Below are 24,147 nucleotides of genomic sequence, written 5' to 3'. Positions count from 1 at the left end.
GGGGTTCCTATACTGCTCTGGCATTTTAGGGGTTCTAAACCGTGAGGAGTAGTCTTGAAACCAAATGTCGCAAAATGACCTGTGAAATCCTAAAGGTACTCATTGGACTTTGGGCCCCTTAGCGCACTTAGGGTGCAAAAAAGTGCCACACATGTGGTACCGTCGTACTCAGGATAAGTAGTATAATGTGTTTTGGGGTGTATTTTTACACATACCCATGCTGGTTGGGAGAAATATCTCTGTAAATGACAATTTTTTGCTTTTGTAACACACAATTGTCCATTTACAGAGAGATTTCTCCCACCCAGCATGGGTATGTGTAAAAATACACCCCAAAACCCATTATACTACTTCTTCTGAGTACGGCGATACCACATGTGTGACACTTTTTTGCAGCCTAGGTGCGCTAAGGGGCCTAACGTCCTATTCACAGGTCATTTTGAGGCATTTGGTTTCTAGACTACTCCTCACGGTTTAGGGCCCCTAAAATGCCAGGGCAGTATCGGAACCCCACAAGTGACCCCATTTTAGAAAGAAGACACCCCAAGGTATTCTGTTAGGTGTATGGTGAGTTCATAGAAGATTGTTTTTTTGTCACAAGTTAGCGGAAATTGACACTTTGTAAAAAAACAATAAAAATTTCCGCTAACTTGGGACAAAAAATAAAATCTTCTATGAACTCATCATACACCTAACGGAATACCTTGGGGTGTCCTCTTTCTAAAATGGGGTAACTTGTGGGTTTCCTATACTGCCCTGGCATTTTAGGGGCCCTAAACCGTGAGGAGTAGTCTTGAAACCAAATGTCTCAAAATGACCTGTGAAATCCTAAAGGTACTCATTGGACTTTGGGCCCCTTAGCGCAGTTAGGCTGCACAAAAATGCCACACATGTGGTACTGCCGTGCTCAGAAGAAGTAGTATAATGTGTTTTATGGTGAATTTTTACATATACCCATGCTGGGTGGGAGAAATATCTCTGTAAATGACAAATTTTTTATTTTTTTTACACACAATTGTCCATTTACAGAGAGATTTATCCCACCCAGCATCGGTATGTGTAAAAATACACCCCAAAACACATTATACTACTTCTCCTGAGTACGGCGATACCACATGTGTGACACTTTTTTGCACCCTAGGTGCGCTATGGGGCCCAACGTCCTATTCACAGGTCATTTTGAGGCATTTGTTTTCTAGACTACTCCTCACGGATTAGGGCCCCTAAAATGCCAGGGCAGTATAGGACCCCACAAGTGACCCCATTTTAGAAAGAAGACACCCCAAGGTATTCTGTTAGGTGTATGGTGAGTTCATAGAAGATTTTATTTTTTGTCACAAGTTAGTGGAATATGATACTTTGTGAAAAAAACAATAAAAATCAATTTCTGTTAACTTTTGACAAAAAATAAAATCTTCTATGAACTCGTCATACACCTAACAGAATACATTGGGGTGTCTTTTTTCTAAAATGGGGTCACTTGTGGGGTCCCTATACTCCCCTGGCATTTTAGGGGCCCAAAACCGTGGGTAGTCTGGAAACCAAATGTCTCAAAATGACTGTTCAGGGGTATAAGCATCTGCTAATTTTGATGACAGGTGGTCTATGAGGGGGTGAATTTTGTGGAACCGGTCATAAGCAGGGTGGCCTCTTAGATGACAGGTTGTATTGGGCCTGATCTGATGGATAGGAGTGCTAGGGGGGTGACAGGACGTGATTGATGGGTGTCTCAGGGGGTGGTTAGAGGGGAAAATAGATGCAATCAATGCACTGGGGAGGTGATCGGAAAGGGGTCTAAGGGGGATCTGAGGGTTTGGCCGAGTGATCAGGAGCTCACACTGGGCAAATTAGGGCCTGATCTGATGGGTAGGTGTGCTAGGAGATGACAGGTGGTGACAGGAGGTGATTGATGGGTGTCTCAAGGTGTGATTAGAGGGGGGAATAGATGCAAGCAATGCGCTGGCGAGGTGATCAGGGCTGGGGTCTGAGGGCGTTCTGAGGGTGTGGCGGGGTGATTGGGTCCCCTAGGGGCAGATAGGGGTCTAATCTGATGGGTAGCAGTGACAGGTGGTGACAGGGGGTGACTGATGGGTGATCAGTGGGTGATTAGATGGCAGAACAGATGTAAACAATGCACTTTGGAGGTGATCTGAGGGTAGGTCTGCGGGCGATCTGATGGTGTGGGAGGGTGATCAGATGCCCGTAAGAGGCAGGTTAGGTTCCGATCTGATGGGAGGCAGTGACAGGTGGTGACGGGGCGATTGACGGGTGATTGACAGGTGATTGACAGGTGATTGACAGGTGATTACAGGGGAGAATAGATGTATACAGTACACAGGGGGGGGGGGGAGATCTGGGGGGGTCTGAGGTCATTCTGAGGGTGTGGGCAGGTGATTGGGTGCCCTAGGTGCAGATAGGGGTCTGATCTGATTGGTAGCAGTGACAGGTGGTGACAGGGGGTGATTGATGGGTGATCAGTGGGTGATTAGATGTCAGAACAGATGTAAACAATGCACTTTGGAGGTGATCTGAGGTAGGTCTGCGGGCGATCTGATGGTGTGGGAGGGTGATCAGATGCCCGTAAGAGGCAGGTTAGGTTCCGATCTGATGGGAGGCAGTGACAGGTGGTGACGGGTGATTGACTGGTGATTGACAGGTGATTACAGGGGAGAATAGATGTATACAGTACACAGTCGGGGGAGGTCTGGGGGGGTCTGAGGTCGCTCTGAGGGTGTGGGCGGGTGATTGGGTGCCCTAGGGGCAGATAGGGGTCTGATCTTATGGGTAGCAGTGACAGGGGGTGATTGATGGGTGATTGATGGGTGATCAGTGGGTGATTAGATGGCAGAACAGATGTAAACAATGCACTTTAGAGGTGATCTGAGGGTAGGTCTGCGGGCGATCTGATGGTGTGGGAGGGTGATCAGATGCCCGTAAGAGGCAGGTTAGGGTCTGATCTGATGAGTGACAGTGACAGGTGGTGATTGACGGGTGATTGACAGGTGATTAAAGGGGAGGATAGATGTATTTAGTACACAGGGGGGTCTGGGGAGGATTTGAGAGTGTGGGGGGGGGGTGATCAGGAGCCCCCAGGGTGCAGTTTAGGGACTAGTTAAAAAAATAGCGCTGACAGATAGTGACAGAGTAATTGATGGGTGATTAGGGGGGTGATTGGTTGCAAACAGGGGTCTGAGGGGTGGGCAGGGGGGGTCTGAGGGGTACTGTGGGCGATCAGAGGGAAGGGCGGGGGGAGATCAGTGTGCTTGGGTGCTTACCTGCGTGGCTGCAGCCTGCCCTAGTGGTCCCTCGATCACCGGGACCACCAGGGCAGGAGGCAGCCTGTATAATACGCTTTGTATACATTACAAAGCGTATTATACCTTTTGTATGTGGCGATCTGGGAGCTAGTAACCCGCTGCCGCTTCCGAACGGCCGACGGGTTACAGCGCGAGGGGGGCAGAGCCTGTCGCCGGCGGCCAATCGCGGCACGAATGACGTGATCGCCGCACAGCCATGCCTGCTGCCGCCACAGCCGATGGGCGTATTGCGGTCGTTTGGGCCCAGCCCTTGCCGCCACCCATCGGCTTAAAGGACTTACGAGGCCTGTTTTGTAAAAAAAACATTACAAAAGTTAGATACCTGTGTCTGTTTGTAAGGCACGGAGGACGCCGTCCGCGCCCTCCGTGCCGTTCCGCCGGGTCCCCGCTGCACAATATCCCCCCGAACGTCCCCTGACCACGCGGCTCGGGTCGGGCTCTCCAGCCTGTACAAAGATGGCGGCCGGAGGTGGCCGTGGCTGCGCAGTACGCATAGCCGTGAGTGCGGCTGCGCAGCTCTAAGGCCAATCCCCCGATCCACGTAACAGTAGCGGCTATGCGTACTGCGCAGCCGCGGCCACCTCCGGCCACCATCTTTGTACAGGCTGGAGAGCCCGACCCGGGCCGCAAATGCAGCAATTGCATTTTATTGGTCCATTTTCAAATTGCTAAACAATAAAATGCATACAATTTGCATCATCTTTAGATTACCGTATTGAGGAAGAGTCTGCTAATTGTAAAACGATCCCTGGATGGATAGCAGGTTTAATCTATTTTGCATAATTTATGTTCTTCTGACTATTGTTTGTCAAATATCAGGTTTCTATTGCATTCTGTAAGGCTTGGTGGTGTATTCTCCACAGTCAGCATGCAACGCATGAGCTGACGTGGAGGAGGTACACACACTAGCACAAGGAAACAGGCTATCCCCAGTATAGTGGAGGGGAGGACTGACTCCAAAAGGAGATTGTGGCGCACAGAGCCGGTGCAGATCCGACAGCCACAAACAATGCTTTCGCTATAACGTCTCAGCGCAAAGTAGCGCTGAGCGCATAAACCAGAACTGAGGAGATCAGGACAGGTAGACAGAATGAACGCTTGCTAGCTAGCCGCTACTTAGTGACAGCAAGCGTCCACAACAAGACAGACTGGAATGAGGCAGCCAATGCGTTGCAGCGATGGCGTGCCTCACAAAGACAGGACAGGATAGTCAGGAAATAGCAGGATCAAGATAGATGAACGTAACACAGACAAATATACAATAAGTATGTTTTCCTAGCGTATTACAATTACAGCTATCAATGAAACTATTTGTAACGTCTGACTAACATATGTATATATCGGCAATGAACCGATATATGACATAAGCAGGAACGCTGACTAGGACTGGAGTAATACAGGGAACAGGACTCAGAAGGATTCGCTATCTCTTCGCAGAGATGAACGCAATCCACAAACGGTAACAGGACAGGATTCAGAAGGATTCGTTATCTACTCGCAGAGATGAACGCAATCCACAAACAGGACCAGGAACAGGATAACTAGCTCAGCACGGGTGATCAACGTGCTAGAACTGACTAACTGAACACAGGATATAAACAGTTCGTGTACGTATATATCAGCGTCACTGATGTATCAACGTAACACGAATACAAGGAAAATAATAAACGTGCTGGTATGCATATATATAGGCAATGAACCAATATATGATGCAAAACCAGCAAAGTATCTTTAGAACAAGAAACACGATCGGGGGCTGAAGCGACAGCAAGACAGGCTTAAACTGAAGCTATGAAAACCCGAGGAGTCCTGCAGGAAGCAGATCTTTATACTGAGATCATCCAATGGGAGCAGACATGCAGATTCCCACACAGGTGAATGATAATCAGTCACAAACTGACAGCAGGGAAAGGCAGACAAAGCTATGCAGCTTGCATGGAAAGAGATCAGAACTACCTGAGCTGCAGCACTACTACTTCCAGCAATGCCTGCTGCAGCAGCGATCATGACACATTCATGTTGCTTCCATGTTGCTTCTCTGATTTATTCTGAGCTGAAACGTATCTATTAATCTGACGTTTCCAATAAAGCTTTGAATATTAATGCATGTTCTTGAAATTATATGAATTTTTTTGACCATGCCTAGCACACAGCTCTGGGATGTAAACACATCTCCTGAACTCCATACTAAGAGTACCTTACACATGAGCCCTTATTCAATTCAAGTTTTCTCCAAGGAGATCATTTTTCTTCATAGGTTTACTGTAAGTTTTCAGCACTCTAATCAAAAGGTTACCAAAAAGTATGTGAAAAAGTACTGGGTGAAAATGTCTCTTTTTTTGTTTGCTGGTTACTTGAAAGGCATTTTATTGATAAAGTGGGCCGCATTTCCTAGGAGAAAACTAAGGAGAAAAAGTGAATTGAATAAAGTCCAAGAAGTCCTATTATCACATCTTGATATCTTCTAGGAGATGGGTTTTTCCTTGATGATATGATGGCAAAGGTGGGTTTATCTCTGCTTCAGGGACCCACAGCAGCAATGTGTGACAACAAGGCATCAATTATACACTTGGTTCTTGGGAAGATAAACAAGTTAGTTTTCCATGAAAACTTATTTCTCAGAAACTGAATTGGTGTTAGTCCATCATCAGAAAATTCTGCTTACTGGATTTCTTGAAAAGCTAAGAAAACACCAATATTTCACAACAACCTAATCGTGAAAACCCATAAATGTGTTTTAAAGAACAAATCAAAAATCAGTTTCTCCAACATTTATTTTATTTTTTTTGTCTTTCAAATGGAAGTGGGAGAGAAAAGACATGGGGGGAGGGGGGAAGGGGTACTGAGGCAGGTTGAAATATGACCATCATTAAAAGTTACACTTTCAAAGTATCCAAAGCAGTCTTTCAACGTCTCAATGGAGAAAAAGGTCTGTCACATTGCAGTCTACTCCAACTGGGACATGCAATGTCATGTTTAGTTTCTATTTTATAGATTATTCCACATACAAAAACAAGAAGAAAAAGGTTCATTTTATACTTTATATAATATATATACATCCTATTTCCTTAGATTACATTAGTGACTCTCCGCTGGTCAGTTGCCACGGTCATGCTTGTATTTACGATGTTTGTTGCACTGATGGGGTTGTCCTTCTGATAAATAAGTAGACTTGTTGATTTTTATTTAATTTTTTTTGCATTGAAATAACCTATTACATGTTTAATGTCTTTTTAATTCAAGCATACTGTACAAAAAAGGGAGCCTGGCTAATTCCTGTTCAATAAAAACCGCACAACCACGAAACAGCTTGGCTTGTGAAGCAAGAGTACTCAAGAACTTGGAATACAGTTTTTCTTTGGATTTGAAACCCTGTCTTCCACTGAGCAATTCGCATAGAATGTCCTCTCGAGTCCAAAATGAAATAAAGTCTGCAGTTCTGTCAGTTTAAAAATGGAAATGGTTCCTCAGAGAAAATGTCATGCCCATTTTATTTATTTATTTATTTTAAATAAGGCATCCACTGCAGGACAATAAGGTCTTCTGTATTATGGCTACCATCAAGTCTTTGGCATGTGGTCGTTCATACTGGCCGGTCCACAGCATACTGACATGGGCTTAGGTTTGAAGCCGGAGTCTGTACTGCTGGGTACGTAAAGTTGGCATGTTGCTTAGCTTTCAGCCTCAAACTTGCAAGGCTTGAGTTGCAGGTGTCCCTGTACATGTAGGGACTCGCTGATGAGGCATAGGGACAGGCACTGGCTGAGACAGCAGAATTCAGGCTGGGACTGTTTAGGTTGTTTATATTTCCCAAATTGTTAAGGCTAGAGCCAGGAACTCCAGTCACTGCTGATGGAACCATAGAGGAAGTCATGGTCATTGAGGCAATGGAGTTTGGTGGAGAGAACATTGGTTGGGATGATAAAGGACTTACATTCATGGAGTTAAAAAATGGAAAACTCTTAGCAGATAGGGGGCTAGTTGCAAGACCTTTGGTGGCCCAGTTGTTATATGAATATCCAGAGTACATGTCATCATAGGGTTGCATGAGTCCATTAAACTGAGCTCCAAAACTGTTCTTGCAGAGCTCAGCTTGTTGATTTCGTTCTCGCTTCCTCCATTTGGCTCTCCTGTTCTTGAACCATACCTGAGGACAAAACAATGCCATTATTATCAACTGTACATAAACCATTGAGGAAAACATTGGTGGATGTTTTTGGATTGGAATGTGAAGCTGGAAACCAGATAAAACTGAACATTTAATTTATATTCAATGAAGATTAGAAAATGTGCTTATGTTTTTATTTTACTTCTGTTTAGGATAAGAATATTTACATACCTGTCAATCAAATAGCTATTCCATTTCAGTCTAGTTTAGCTTATACCAATAATCTCCCGATTCTTTTTAAGAATCTGCAAATTGTGGCTACTGCACTTTTATTATTATTATTTACTTCTTCCACAGCAATATACAGTCTTGTTACTAAATGACCCGTAGAGAAGCACACAGTCTTTTCCCTACCATAGTCCAGGGCCAATTTTAGGTGGAAGACAATTAACTTACCTGCATGTTTTTGGGATCCAGAAGGAAACTCACACAGACACATGGAGAACATATAAACTCTGTGCAGATAGTTACTGGCTGTGGTTTGAACTGGGGACCCAGTGCTGTACTTTGTTTTAGCACAGTTTTATTGGATAATTCTGTAGAGTAGGGATGGTCACTAAGATGCAAATAATTCTTAGTTGATGAAGGATTATGCAAATTTTGTATGCAAATATCTGCCGCTTGAAAAGAGGCCAATCGAATTCCACCTTATCAAGATTCAATTTGCCCAATTTCAAGCTGCACACATTTGCCTACAAAATTTGCATTTTTGGATCTTCTAGGGTCTACAAAAATAGAAACAGCCCTTATAACTCATAATACAGTACAGATATACTAAGGTTTGTTTCTCTTATAACTGATTCCATGCTGTAAACAAGTGCCTTGAGACGATACCAAATACTGTATGTCTGTGTTATTTGCCATCAGAACACAGATGTGTGGGTTTATGAGCAGAGAACATAATGTGTCTTATTCACAAGTTAAATACACACTAAAATGTACATATGTGTTTAAATAATCAAAAATTGCTTTTTAAATCTTTTGAAAGCTTGTCTCAGAAACTGGTGTATACAAGTGAATTCCACTATTTGTAGTAAAGATAGCTGGCATGTTCGCATAATGAATAACACTTTTGCCTTGCAGCTCTGGGTCACCTTTACCTATCAGGACGCTATTTGCATGGAGTTCCTATGCTCTCCCCTTGTTTGCACAGTTTCCCCCAGTTTCCAAACACTTCCCCAAAAACTGGTAAGTTAATTGGCTCCTACCATACCCAGCTGACGTTAGACTATGGTAGAGACACTAAACTGTTACCAGCCCCTTTTCTAGGGGTGGGCCAGGCGGGCGACCACCCTGAGCGCTGTGAGCACCTGATTAGCAGGAAGAAGAGAGTGTATATTGGGCCATGCAGACGTAGGAGACCAGCGGCAAGTTAACAGCGCTTGGAGCAGGAAGGTAGGTGAGTTGCACATATGGGGCTTTCAGCTGTGCTTACTCTGCCAAGAGGGGGGAGCACAGAGGGGGCTCCAGGGAGAGGGTGGGAGAAGTTGGGCTTCCCCCCCAGCAGCTGAGTCCCAGTGTGGCACATGTCATTAGTGTGTTGGCCACAACCGATGTAGCTCTGCCTCCTATTTCATCCCTTTATTTGGGGCCACACGGTGCTATTGGGGCTCATGGCGGGCATGTACTCAATAACCGAGTATCATATCTGGGGCACAAAGTAGCCATCAAGTGCAGTTAAGGGCTGGTGCACACCATGCAATTTTTCCATCAGATTGATGGGAAATTTTCCATTGTTCAATAATTTCCAGAATGTCAAATCGAGAAAGGGATCAATTTTGAGATCAGTACTGCACAAAATGGATCCCTTTCCCAATTTGAAGCAGATTGGACATGCAGGAAATTATCGAAAGATGGGACATTTCCCGAAGATCTTAGGGGAAAATTGCATGGTGTGTACCAGGCATAAGTAGTCATTAACCTCCTTGGCGGTAACCCCAAGCTACAGTTAGGGTGGAAAACCACAGCTTAAAGCGATAACCCCGACGACACTCGGGGTAGACGCCGGAGGTTCTATGCAGAGCAATGCGTGCAGTGGGCGGTTCAACTCGCCTCCCGGGTGATCCCGATGTCAGCCACCAGTCTTCTTCCTCTCCTCCAAGACTCTGCTTCCCCCTGGTGAGATCGCCATCTGTCGTCATGACGACAGCCTGCAATCTCACTATAGGATTACAGCGCCCACCAGAGGACGAAGGGAAAACTGCAGCGTGGAGCCCAGGGAGATGAGTAAGTGCTGGGGCTCCTGCAGACTCTCTCGTGGTATGATTTTTTTCATGCTTTTAGGGTCTAAAAGCACATGAAAAAATTGCACTGTTTTTAGACCCTAAAATCAGATGGAATCAGGAGGTTAATGAAATGTGTGGTGGTGATAGTATGTGTGTGTGTGTGAGTGGGGGGGGGGGCATAGCAGAATATTGAATACTAATAATAATACCCATAATAAAATGTGTGGAGGGGCAGGGGGCATAGTGAAAAATTAGGTGAGATTATTTATTCACACCTGCCCTGTGAGCTGTTTTGCAGAGTAACCATGGGCATATTTCAGGCAAGGCCACAAAGGCCATGGCTTAGGACACCAGGAAATAAGGGCCGGGCAGCCACAGCGGCAAGTGACTGACCAAGCTATTCCTAATGCTACAAACAGGAAAGTTTGTTGCGTCTGTACCGTTGAGGCTGACAGATAGGTCAGAGAAACTGCAGGGTGTAGGCACAGAGAGTGACCTACCTGAAGAAGAATACATTTTTTTATTATTATTATTATTATTTAGTATTTATATAGCGCCGACATATTACGCAGCGCTGTACAGTGTATATATATATATCTTGTCACTAACTGTCCCTCAAAGGAGCTCACAATCTAATCCCTATCATTGCCATATGTCTATATTACGTAGTGTAAGTATTGTAGTTTAGGGCCAATTTTAGGGGGAGCCAATTAACTTATCCGTATGTTTTTGGAATGTGGGAGGAAACCGGAGTGCCCGGAGGAAACCCACACAGACACGGAGAGAACATACAAACTCTTTGCAGATAGTGCCCTGGCTGGGATTCGAACCAGGGACCCAGCGCTGCAAGGCGAGAGCGCTAACCACTACGCCACCGTGCTGCCCATGAAATAAATAAAAACATTGCACCCACTGCCTGGTGAAGCACTAACCAAGAGCTGCAGCAGATGAGGAGAGAGACAAGGACGGGACCAGTAAAAGTGTTGATATGTGGGGAGGGTTGGCAAGGAGATGGCTGGTGATAGCGGCCTTGGGCAGTAAAAAGTACAAATCCGCCCATGAATGTAATGGTATTATACCCATAATATCTTTGCATCTTACCCTGACTCTGGCCTCGGTGAGGTTGGTCCACACTGCAATCTCCTCCCTGGTGCTCATGTCTGGGTAACGGTTCCTTTGGAAGGTTGCCTCCAGTTCCTGGAGCTGTTGACTGGTAAAATGTGTCCTTTGCCTCCTTTGTTTTTTCTTTAGTGATCCATCTTCAGGGTTGGAGTCATCTGTTTGGTTTTGTTGAGACTTTTCTGTGTCTAGAAAAAGTGAATGTATTATTAATATTTCTGGTGAATAACTTGTATTATAAGCTGCACACAGTGATGTCAAAATTCCATTTGCACAAAATAAAGGAAGGTTGCAGATTTAAACTGCTTGCATAGTTTAATTAAGCTGCACCTGAGGAAGAATCTAAACTTCTGCCTCACCCACTATGCAACTGGCAAATCGACCCCTTGTGTACTGTTTAACCACTTGAGGACTGCAGTGCAAAACCCCCTAGTGACCAGGCCATTTTTAGTAATATGTGCCACTGCCGCTTTAAGACTAAGCTGCAGATCCGCACAACACAGCACACAAGTGATTCCCCCCTCCCCTTTTCTCCCCACCAACAGAGATCTCTGTTGGTGGGGTCTGATCGCTCCCCCATGTTTATTTTTTTTTTAAATAATTATTATTGTTGTTGTTTTTATTAAAAAAAAACCCTGTTTCTTTAATTATCATCCCTCCCTCCCTCCCCACAGCCAGCCAATTATGGCGATCGGCTGTCATAGGCTTCTGCCTATGAGAGCCGATTGCTCTCTTGTCCCTCAGGGGGACAGCCGTGTCACACTGCTGTCCCCAGTGCAGCACTGCTGCTGATCGCAGCGCTGCACAGAGTAAATAGACGACGTGATCGCCGTCTAACAGTCTCCCGAGCAGCAATCGCCACTCGGAGACTGAAGAGGGGCGGAGCTCTGCCCCCCCCAAGCAGAAGATGCGCGCGCAGCCTGCACGCGATCTCCTGCAAAACAGAGCCCCAGGACTTTACGCCGATTGGCGTTAGGCAGTCCTGGGGCTGCCACCGCGGCCACGCCCATCGGCGTGACGCGGTCAGCAGAAGGTTAAAAAAAACCAAAACAAAAAAACATTTCTTTATTGTGTGCCCATAGTGTGTAAAAAGTGGGTCTAAGGGTCAGTGCACACCAAAAAGCGCTAGTGTAATTGCAAATGCTCAGCGCTTTCGGAAGTAATTTTTCAGAGCGATTCTAGGTATGTGCTTAGCAATTTTCTAATCATGCCTAGCGATTTTTGGAGTGTTTTGGTGTAGCTTTTTGTATTTTACAGTAGAGCTGGAACTGAACAGCTTCTGTAACAAAAACGCTTGGAAAATAGCTCTCTGTTCTAGCGCTTTACAGAGCGATTTTCCACTTTACTATACTTAACATAGAGGCTGAATCACCTTAGAAAAGCGCAGAAATGCTGCAGGACCCGTGTTTGCGTTTGGAAGAAAATCACACCGCTCTGGTGTGATCCATCCCATTCAAATACATTAGCCAAGCACTGTTTTAAAGCGCTAGCATTTTTAAAAGCGCTCAGAAGTGCTCTTGGTGTGCACCAGCCCTAAGAGAGAATGGGGAAGCTAATTGGCCATCACCTTTCTATTTGGACACCAGAGGAACCAATACAATTACTCCTTCTTGTTTTTGTGGACTGAGTAACTGCAGTTCAGTAAGTGTTTTAGTAAATACAGTAAAGAATAACGGAGAATCCCTAATGAGGAGATGGACTAGTCCCAAATCTGACAGATCTGTCAGATTTTCACTTCCTACTGTAAGTGACAGTGACATAGGAAAAAAAGTAATTTATAGTGCATTTTACTATGGGAGAAGTTTACATTTATAGGTAAGTATTTGAAATTTTAAATTTTTTTGTGATAGTTGGTTACATCAATATTACAAAATACTTACATTAGTCTAGGAAAGTGTATATTTATAGAAGACACTTGTAATATTTTCAAAGGCTCGGCAAAAAGATGTTAGTTTGAATGTGTTGTATTTGTTTACTTTCCTAAATGACATTTTGCTTCTGCCATTGTTCCCTTTTGCTTGGTAATACATGGCGGTGTTCTGTGTTCACTATAATTCTGTTTTGTTCTACTTTCTCCCACTCATATTTTCCAGAATAATAAATATTCTTATTCTTGATGACTATTACGAGCAAATGTCAAGGCTATAATTTAATGATATTAAAGGAGAAGAAAACAGTACCTGGCACCAAACGCAGCAGGGCAGACACACCAGGACTGGGACCAGAATGCAGAGCGTGCTCATCCAAGAAACTTTGCCATCCAATCAGTATGAAGAAAAAAAGCGGGGCACCACTCCTTAAAAGTCCCTTTATTCCGGTATGGGAGACAGCAGGTACATGCAGTGGGGGTATCGAGTGCCTGACAGCTGTTTCGCTGGTTTAAACCAGCTTCTTCAGAGGCAGTAGGTACATACTGCCTCTGAAGAAGCTGGTTTAAACCAGCGAAACAGCTGTCAGGCACTCGATACCCCCACTGCATGTACCGGCTGTCTCCCCCACCGGAATAAAGGGACTTTTAAGGAGTGGTGCCCCGCTTTTTTTCTTCATACTGATTCTATAATTTAATGAATTCTGTGAGCTGTGTTATCTTGTGTTCTGTCAATCACTATGGGCCTGATTCACAAAGCAGTGCAAACACTTTGCACGCCTGTGAAAAGCCCTTTATCACGCCTAAACTTAGTTTAGGTATGATCGCTAGTAACTCGCGCGAAGCTCCTGTGCGCAAAGATTTGCGCCCATTAAGCCCTATGGGACTTTGCGCGCGCACCTGCGCGTTTGTGCGTGCAAAACTTTGCACGCGGGAGCTTCACACGATCAGCAGCACAAAGCGGTAATAACTCTGCTAGTGCAAAGGTTATCACGCCTAAAGTCTTTTAGGCTTGATAACTGAGTTATCACCGCTTTGTGAACTGTATGCTTCACTATATGTGACACAATTTTATAACATGCACACTTTTACCTTCTGTTGTGTTGCGTTCCCGTTTTTACAGGAAACACAATGCAGCAGTCACTGTGAACCAGCTAAAGGTTAGTTTCACCCAGCTTTGAAAAATCAGCGCAGGTTGAGAAGATTAGGATCTTTTTTAAGCTTGACAGATCACTTCTTCCCTGTTCCTTTACAGGGACATTTTGCTGCAAATAACTTAATTTAAAAATAGCTTTTTATATATATTTTTAAATGATGTAGTTAGTCTTTGCCCATTGTAAAATTTTACCTAACTCTGATTCACATTCCTAAATTTATCACAGGTGCTGGCATCTTTACTGCTGGCAAGGTATATAACTACTAAGGCTGGGTTCACAGTGACTGCTGCATTGTGTTTCCTGTAAAAACGGGAACGCAACACAACAGAAGGTAAAAGTGGTGCATGTTATAAAATTGTGTCACATATAGTGAAGCATACAGTCAATGAAAAGCATGCTTTATTGTACTGTTATACGGTAAATGCACTGCATGCAGTGCATTGGGATGCTGGTTGCTTATAACTATTATTTTAACCACCTCTGTCTATTGAGCAGAAAAATCAATTGATCTCCCAGAGTCTTCTAGGAAGAATTGCAATGATATCAGTGTCTTGACAGAACATCACTGAGGGGGCAGTGCTACATACTACCGGTAATTAGGGTGGAGTTTGTGGATTGGTACAGATCCGAGTTCCACTGATTCATATCCAATTTCATCCGTTTTGAGTAAAATCACGAAACTCAGAATTTTCACGGTTTCAAGTACTGCGACCATGTGAAAATTGGCATCAGAAACAAGAATTTTCTGCAAAAAAATTATCCTTAAAAATGGCCTGTGATGGGAAGTGGAATTTAAGCTGGTATATGAAAATTGGTTATAAAAACAAGAATTTTTGGAGTAAAGTGATGTCAACAAAATGACTGAAAGGGTTATCGTCTGTTCCCGGAGGCCACAGTAAAATTACAAAACTAGCGTTTTTTTTCATGAATGGTGGGATCATGCCTTCCCCTTCCCTGCTCCCCTGGACTCCCAATCCTTGTGAAATATCGCTCCCTCTGATTCTAGCGTGGCCCCCGGGGATTACCCTGCAACCATTTTGTTGACATCATTGTGTGCCGAAGATTCTTGTTTTGGAAGCCAATTTTCGGGTTTCCAGCCAATGCAATACAAAATTACAGCAGCTGAAAGGCCATTCAGCACAAGTATCCTCTGAGGAGGTCCTGGACAACCGCCAATCCCGACAAACTCCCGCCGCTGAATGGCCATAGACAGCCTATGCAATCTGCATTGCATTGCTTTGGCTGGAAACCCAAAATTAGGTTTCACAAATAAGTATATTTGGAAAATAGTTGCCCCAACAAAATAGTGGAAGATAAAGTGTGATACACTAAAAAAGAAAAAAACACAAAGACGATGGGAGCCCAAATGGTTCAGTATGTCACGATAATTAGTGGATGAATGAAAGGACAGCTCAAAAATACTCAACAGGGGTAACCGACCACTTCAGACAGGTGGAAATACACAACCCCGACTCCACTCAGGTTACCAAGGATCCCGGAGGTGGTCGCTCTCTTAGAAAAATTACATGCACTCTGATCACCCGTAACATGGTTAAATACCACTAGGTGGCAAGTGTAGGGAACTCCCCTCACTGGCGGGAAGGGGGTGAGGGGGGAGTAAGACACAGATAAGGGAAAAAGAGGTACCCGATGGAAATCAAACACTCTAAAAGCAAATAAATGAGGTGGCTTACTTCAATGGCGACAAATTCACATAAAATGAATTGTTTATTAGTACAAAGCACAGGCAACGCATTCCATGGGAACTCGCCCACTTCCTCAGGCTAAATAAAGTGCCTGATTACTGATAGCCGCTTTCAGGGCGCCTGAGAAAAAAATCTTGCTTCAAAGTATCATTTTACAGTTTAAAAAAAACATTCTTTCCTATGAAACTTTAAAATGGATTTAGTTAAAAACAACATGTTCCTACTGTTCTCTCTAACATATATAGCAAATTTGGTGACGATAGCATATATGGAGGCTTTGCTATTAACTATGGAAATCTGCGCCATTTAATTTAATAGAAAATGGTTGTGGAACTCAAAAATTGGAACTTGAAATTCGGAATTTGCTTGCAGAACACCAAATTCTGATGAAACCGGTATTCGGCTGTTCCGATCAACCCTGATACTACCGTGTTTCCCTGAAAGTAAGACATCCCCTGGGAATAAGCCCTAGCAGGAATTCCAAGCATGCTTGAAATATAAGCCATCCCCCGAATTTAAGCCCTAGCTAGGCAGCAGCCCACATGACACAAGCAAATGTGAGTTCTAAAGACCAGTAATTTGTGTTTTTGTAGGAGCCAGCCTTCTTGATCTATGTTGTAAAGTGATAAGCATCAGCAGAGCTTCACCTCTTCCCAGGACACACAGCTTATCCTATATAGTAGCTCTGAGGAGCCTGACTGAGATTTCTCTGCCTGGGAGAATTAAGGCCCATACACACGTCTGATTTTTGCGAACGATGGGTTGTTTGAACGTTCCGTCATTCAGTCGTTCACCGGGCAGACCGCTCAAAACTAGTCTTATCACCCGAACGATAGTCTGTACACACGCCCGATTTGGCGTGCGAACGACTAAATGACGGGACATTCAAACGACCCATCGTTCGCAAAAATCAGACGTGTGTATGGGCCTTTAGACTCAGCGGATACACACACGCCTGTGTGTATTATCCTGATGCTTATCTTTTTATGACACAGGACAACTGCTGCTATTTAACCTTGCCAGGATCCCCCTATTCCAGCATCACTCTTGGGCTGTGGTATGCATGACCTGTTGGGAGCACTTCCCCACACGAGCAGCAAAATCAGTTTCTTGGAAGTGAGAGCCAATATCTGCAAACTGCAAGCTCTGTGTATGCTGCTTGTGCTCCTGCACTGGCTTTGCTTAGCATGGCATACAGTATGTACATTTTGTATAGGAAAACTACCAATGTTTCCCCAAAAATAAGACATCCCCTGAAAATAAGCCCTAGCACATCTTTTGGAGCAAAAATTAATATAAGACAGTGTCTAATTTTCGGGAAAACACAGTAATATCCTGATTTATGTATATATACATGTGTGTATGTTTGTGTATATACTGTATATATCATGTATGCTGCTGAAACCAAGATAGCTAAGCTAAAATGGGTATCCTGAATAATTTAGTACAATCTATGTGTCATCAAGGTGTTCCTTTGAAAAAGAGGAATGGTTGGTTACCATTCACATGCTTTAGTGTAAACAGTAGGTAGATGCAGAACTATGTAACAAGTATTTGGTTTAGTCGCATACCTTGTGCGGTTGATTTACTACAGTTATTTTTAGTATTGTGTATTTATATAACACTAAAGCCTTAAGTAGTGCTTTACTGAGTCTGTATTCATGTCACTAACTGTCCCTAAAAGAAGATTGCAATCTAATACCTGTCATAGTTAGAATCTAATGTCCCTAGTATAGTAAGGCCATGTGGGATAGGGGGTAAATCAAGCTTGATAGCATAATTTGTCCAAAATGTCTTGGTATCCTAAAGTATTCAGAGTTCCCTTTTACTGAAACTAAGGGGCTAAGCGCAACCAGTCCTGTTTCTAGGGGTGTGCAATACGTGCAACCGCCCTGAGCGCTGAGGGAGTCCCAGTGAGGCCGTGGCTGCCCCCTCCATTATGGGGAGGCACCTACCTATCTAACCTATATTGCAGGCACCTACCTATCTAACCTATACTGGGGGCACCTACCTATCTAACCTATACTGCGGGCACCTACCTATCTAACCTATACTGGGGGCACCTACCTATCTAACATATACTGGGGGCTCGGACTCCTACCTATCTAGCCTATACTGGGGGCACCTACCTATATAACTTATACTTTGGGCACCTACATATCTAACGTACACTGTGGGCACCTACCTATCTACTGTAACATATAATGCGGGCACCAACCTATCAATCCTACACTGGGGGCACCTACCTATCTAGCCTATACTGGCTACCTATATTGGGGGCACCTACCTTTCTAACCTATCCCAGAGGCAACTGCCTATCTAACCTATACTGTGGGCAACTATACTGGTTACCTATACTAGAGGCACCTACCTGGCTAACCTATACTGGGGGCAATTATACTGGCTACCTGTACTGGGAGGGCCTATTGCTGGCTACCTATACTGGGTGCAACTAGACCTGGCTAACCTATACTGCGGGCACCTATACCTGGCTCCCCCAGGAGGGGGGGTGGCACAATTTTTACACCCTCGCCCTGGGTGCAATTTAGCCTAGAAACTGTCCTGAGCGCAACCCCTAAAAAAAAAAAAATAACCCCACACCATAATTCCCCCTCCACCAAGCTTTACACTTGGCACAATGCAGTCAGGCAAGTGCCATTATCTTGGCATGCACACAACCCAGATTCCTCCTTTGGATTGCCAGACAGAGAAGCATGATTAATCACTCCAGAGAATACGACAGCAGCTCTGTTCTGTAAAGCACTATAGTAAATGTGTCAGTACTACATAAAAATGCATAATAATAGTATCACACCTGCTGCTAGTATCAGATCTGTGGAAAATGCTATGTCAGTACAGATACAGATAATAAACAGCCAGCCAACTTCATTATCTGTTGTCCATCTACTGGCGTTAAATTTGTGTGCACTACTAATAAATGCTATTTGGCAATTTTCTTTAAAAAAAATCCCTAAACTTTGGAGAAAACGTGATCGTCAAAGCTGATTTTTTTTAACCTCCTCCTTCTGCAGTGGTCCCTCCCCGTCCTCTCTCTCTCTCTCTCCCTCCCTCCCTCCCTCTGCAGCCTGAGTGGGCAGCTAGTGCTTTTACTCACCATGGTTCTCGCCTGCGCAGATCACACCACCAGCTCCGGTCTCCTCTGTTAGCGGTACTAGGGCCGGTGGCTTGATGACAGGGAGGGAGAAGGGGGGGGGGGCACTGCTGCAGGGGGGGCATCCTGTACTGTGGCACCTATACTGACTAACCTGTACTGTGGCACCTAGGGCTTGATTCACAAACCCGTGCTAACTAAACAGTTAGCACGTGAAGTGCCGCTTGTGCACTTTTTGCACGCCCAAAGTGTTGCGATTGCGCGATCGCGGACATTTGCAGGCGATAACGCGGACTTTTCCATGCAAAAGTCTGCGTTATCGCGCGCAAATGTCCGGCGAGCGGCACTTCACATGCTAACTTTAGCACGCCCGTGCTAACAGTTAGCACGGGTTTGTGAATCAAGCCCCTAGACTGGCTAACTTATACTTTAACACCTATACTGGCCAACCTGTACTGCGATGCCTATACTGGCTAACCTGTACTACGACACCTATACTGGCCAATCTGTACTGCGATGCCTATACTGGCTAACCTGTACTACGACACCTATACTGGCCAACCTGTACTGCGATGCCTATACTGGCTAACCTGTACTACGACACCTATACTGGCCAATCTGTACTGCGATGCCTATACTGGCTAACCTGTACTACGACACCTATACTGGACAACCTGTACTGCGATGCCTATACTGGCTAACCTGATAGTCAAATTGAAGTCGTCAAGATACTTTATTATAAAAAGTTAAAAATGCATAGCGCTGTATGGCAGCTGCCATACAGCGCTATGCATTTTTAACTTTTGATAATAAAGTAACTTGACGACTTCAGGATTGTGCGGACTTCAATTTGACTATTTGGCTGTTATATCCTGGCGGTACTCAGGAGGAAGGTCCAGCACATCTAATCCCTTGTATGGGGTTTTAGCCATATTGGTGCGGTTCCACTACTTGCAAGTATACTGGCTAACCTGTACTACGACACCTATACTGGACAACCTGTACTGTGATGCCTATACTGGCTAACCTGTACTACGACACCTATACTGGCCAACCTGTACTGCGATGCCTATACTGGCCAACCTGTACCACGACACCTATACTGGACAACCTGTACTGCGATGCCTATACTGGTTAACCTGTACTACGACACCTATACTGGACAACCTGTACTGCAATGCCTATATTGGCTAACCTGTACTACGACACCTATACTGGACAACCTGTACTGTGATGCCTATACTGGCTAACCTGTACTACGACACCTATACTGGACAACCTGTACTGCGATGCCTATACTGGCTAACCTGGACTGCGACACCTATATTGGCTAACCTGTACTGGGGCACCTATAGCTGGCTTATTTATACTGGGGCACCTATAGCTGGCTTATTTATACTGGGGCACCTATAGCTAGCTTATTTATACTGGGGCACCTATAGCTAGCTAACCTTTACCGGGGCATCTATAGCTGGCTAAACTATACTGGGGCACCTATACTTGGCTACCTATACCGGGGGCACTTATACTCACCATTTGTGTGCTGATCCCTCGTTGTGTATTGAAAATTATGAATGGAATCGAAATCGCAATTTCTGACAGAAATCAGTGTTTTGCCCCAAAGCTGCATTTTTTAACCTCCTCCCCCTGCAGTGGTCCCTCCCCGTCCTCTCTCTCTCTCTCTCCTTCCCTCCCTCTGCAGCCTGAGCGGGTGGCTGGTGCTTTTACTCACCATGCTTCTCGCCTGCGCAGATCACACCACCAGCGCCGGTCTCCTCTGTTCACGGTACCAAGGGAGGTGGCTTAATGACAGGGAGGGAGAAGGGGGGGGGGGCACTGCTGCAGGGGGGGAGGCATCCTGTACTTTGACACCTATACTGGCCAACCTGTACTGTGATGCCTATACTGGCAAACCTGTACTGCGCTGCCTATACTGGCTAACTTGTACTACGACACCTATACTGGCCAACCTGTACTGCGATGCCTATACTGGCTAACCTGTACTACGACACCTATACTGGCCAACCTGTACTGCGATGCCTATACTGGCTAACCTGTACTACGACACTTATACTGGCCAACCTGTACTGCGATGCCTATACTGGCTAACCTGTACTACGACACCTATACTGGCCAACCTGTACTGCGATGCCTATACTGGCTAACCTGTACTACGACACCTATACTGGCCAACCTGTACTGCGATGCCTATACTGGCTAACCTGGACTGCGACACATATTGGCTAACCTGTACTGGGGCACCTATAGCTGGCTTATTTATACTGGGGCACCTTTAGCTAGCTAACCTTTACTGGGGCATCTATAGCTGGCTAAACTATACTGGGGCACAGGGGCATAACAAGGTCACACCGGGCTTCTCTGCAGAAATACTGAGCGTTTTGGGGGGCTGGAGGGGTCGCAGCATGAGGGGAAAGCCATGCTGCACTTCGGCGGGGACGGTCCGCCCCTCCCTCACCTCGGGCTCTCCCCTCTGCACTCCCCTCCAGAGTTGAATAGTTTGTGTATACAGGCGGCGGGCAGCGGCAGATGCATGCCTTCCTTGCGCTCCAGCGCGGATGTAAGATTTTAGTTTTGCGTGAAAATTCGCGATCGCGCGCAATGCGAAAATTCACGCGAAAACGGCCGTGCTATCAGTTAGCACTCTTTTGTGAATCAAGCCCCATGTATTGAATTGATGTTTTCTTTGGCTTGTGCCATATATGGCAAGTTATGTGATGTTATTCTTGTTGTCTATATGTACTGCTCAAAAAATCTTTTTCAAAACAAATAATCTTTAAAAAGTCATTTTTAGGAGAAGGAAGATAGATACAATCATTTATTTCATTAGTTTATTTTCGCTTCAGGTGTCCTTTAAGGATATGGTTCCTTTATGACTCCCGATGTCCGTGCTACAGTCGAGCGCATTGTTCTTCCCCTGCCAATGGAAAAGTGCTCCGTTGTGCACCGCACGTTGTCCATCCGCCTTCCTTCCTATATACAGTAAAACCTATTGATATCCTGCAGGGTAGCGATGGTACTCGGCCGCAATCTGACACCTGAGGGATCGAGCCCTAGGAATTGCAAGTGTGTACCTAGCTTTACAACTGATCAGACTCACAGGTGAAAAGAAAGGACAACAACTGCTTAGACTATGGAAGCACAAATCAGGGTCAGACATGACACGCATGGAAATATATGTGCATCAAAATTTCATGATAAAATTAAAACTATTATACTACTACTGGATTTCAACCTGGCCACAAATAAAGCAAAGCTATCCTATTACATCAATATTTTTTTTACAAGTGCATAATACAACTACTTCTGCAATATAAAACCTTTGCATATGAAGGCTGTGTACAGTATACCCATTACCTAGGCATCACTAGACAGACTGCTTGCTTGCTTTTGTTCAGCTTTTGTCACTACAATACCATTTTCTACTCACAAAACTACATATTAATATGGAATATATGCCATGTATGAACGTGATACAAGAATAATAGCAACACTTAATATCAGACACCATAGATCAGCTCCAGTGTGGCTCTGCAACCCCATCTCAGTGTGAAGAAGTCAACAGAGGTAAACAAGCCGGATGCCCCGGTCTCTTTATAGACACACACACTACACACTAGAGTCTAAATATTTAATGATGTGTGCTTTAGAGAATTATGTCTGCCATTTCTGGCCGACACTATTGCATATTAGTATCCCGTGTGACAATGTCAAGGGAGTTAAAAATAAAGGAAATAAATAATGTATTCTAAATATAAAGCAAACACAGAACTATATTATACTTTAACCTTCTTTTGGGTAATGCGTTCAATATTAGGTACAGGAAAGGCATGGTTATTAAGGATTTATTGTATTTTATATTATTGCAATATCTCAGCCAATGGGAAGTGTTTGGTATCTTGATCTACTCAGGGGTGTCAAACTTAAATACAAAGTGGGCTGAAATTGAACACTAGTACCAAGTCAGGGGCCAGCCCCAATGTCAAGTGGCCACCTCCCTCCCTTTTAAATTTCCCTGGTGTCAAATGGTCCCCCTCCATCCCCTTTTCAGTTCCCTGGTGTCTAGTGGTTCCCCTCCCTCCTCTATACAGTTCCCCCATATGGCTTCCCTTGTGATCAAATGCTTTTCCTCCAATATAGCTTCACTGGTGGCCTAGAATTGGTCAAATACTGTATCATTCAAATTGAGGAAACCATGTTGGCATTTGATTGTTCTGGGGGGCCAAAGTCAGAATTATTTGCATCTCACTGACCATCTCTACCAATCCCCAGTGTTCTTAATTCATTGATATCTGATAGACACATCTGCAGTTACACAATGATCTACATAAGGAAGAATCAGCCATTCATAGAGCATTGTGTATAGTTTTGAGACTGTAGTATTGATGTTACCTGTATACAATTAAATTATTTCTGTAAACAATTTTTGATGTGACTATACATGGTAGACATATTTGTCCATTCTCCCGCTATCAGGCAACATTGGTGCAGCATCCCTGCTTAATGGCTGCTGGGCTTGTAAATAGTGCCTGCTTTTAATAGAGAGTAAATAGACAAAACAAGACAAATAACATTTATATTGCGCCTTTCTCCTGGCAGACTCAAAGCGCTTGAGCTGTAGCCACTAGGGCACGCTCAGTAGGTGTTAAGGAGTCTAGCCCAAGGTCTCTTTACTTAATAGGTGCTGGCTAACTGAACAGGAAGAGCCAAGATTTGATCTCCTGTGGTCTCCTGTGTCAGCGGCAGAGCCCTTAACCATTACACTATCCAGCCACTGCATTACAGGTCATTAGTGCCAGAAGCAGGGCCGGCGCCACCATTAAGGCAAATGGGGCAATTGCCCCCAGGCCCCAGAGCCCAGGGGGATCCCCCATGCATTGAGTGGTTCAGGCGGTGGAGGACATGAGGCAGCAGCAACACGCAGGGCCTCCCCGAGTGCTCCTCCATCTGCAGAGATGCGCAACGGAAAGCATCGATCTAACTCACCTGTCAGCGTCGCTCGGAAAGTTCAGCAAGTCTTCTCTACTTTCCACTTCTCTACTTTAGTTTAAGGTCTCCTCTCTGCTGCCCTGTAGTGGTGCCTCTTAGTACTGCGCAGCTGGAGGAATCAGAGAGGACACGTTGTAACTGTGCCGACATGGAGAAGATTTGCTGAAGCTGACAGGTGAGTTGTATCCTTGCTCCTCACTGCTCTGCATATTGGGGGGAGAAAGAGACTACCTAATCATGGGGTGAGGGCACTACCTGCCACAGGACACCATCTGGCTATCTATACTGGGGGGGTTGTCTAATCATGGGGGACGCGTCTGGCTATCTATACTACAAGGGGGGGTGGGGGCACCTAATCATGGAGTACATATCTGGCTATATATACTGGGGACACGTCTGGCTATCTATAGTAGGTGGGAGAGTACCTAAGGGGGTGTAGGGTTCCAGCAGCGGTCAGGAGTGGTTGGAG

General features: G+C 44.9%; 1 protein-coding gene across 3 annotated transcripts in view; it reads right to left on the bottom strand.

Moving 5' to 3' along the window:
* Nucleotides 1–6,073: 6,073 nt before the first annotated feature.
* The window catches only part of PITX3 (paired like homeodomain 3), a 191,171-nt gene continuing 173,097 nt past the window's right edge, over nt 6,074–24,147 (bottom strand). For all 3 annotated transcript variants that reach the window (XM_068257942.1, XM_068257944.1, XM_068257943.1), the window contains 2 exons: nt 10,812–11,017; nt 6,074–7,464 (listed from right to left, as the gene is read on the bottom strand). In XM_068257942.1, coding sequence (XP_068114043.1) covers nt 6,901–7,464; nt 10,812–11,017 — 770 coding nt within the window. In that variant the 3' untranslated portion in view covers nt 6,074–6,900. The remainder of the gene's footprint in view (nt 7,465–10,811; nt 11,018–24,147) is intronic.

This window comes from Hyperolius riggenbachi, chromosome 10, assembly GCF_040937935.1.
Source record: "Hyperolius riggenbachi isolate aHypRig1 chromosome 10, aHypRig1.pri, whole genome shotgun sequence".
NCBI lineage: Eukaryota > Metazoa > Chordata > Amphibia > Anura > Hyperoliidae > Hyperolius > Hyperolius riggenbachi.
This window is presented reverse-complemented; position numbering and strand designations above follow the sequence as displayed.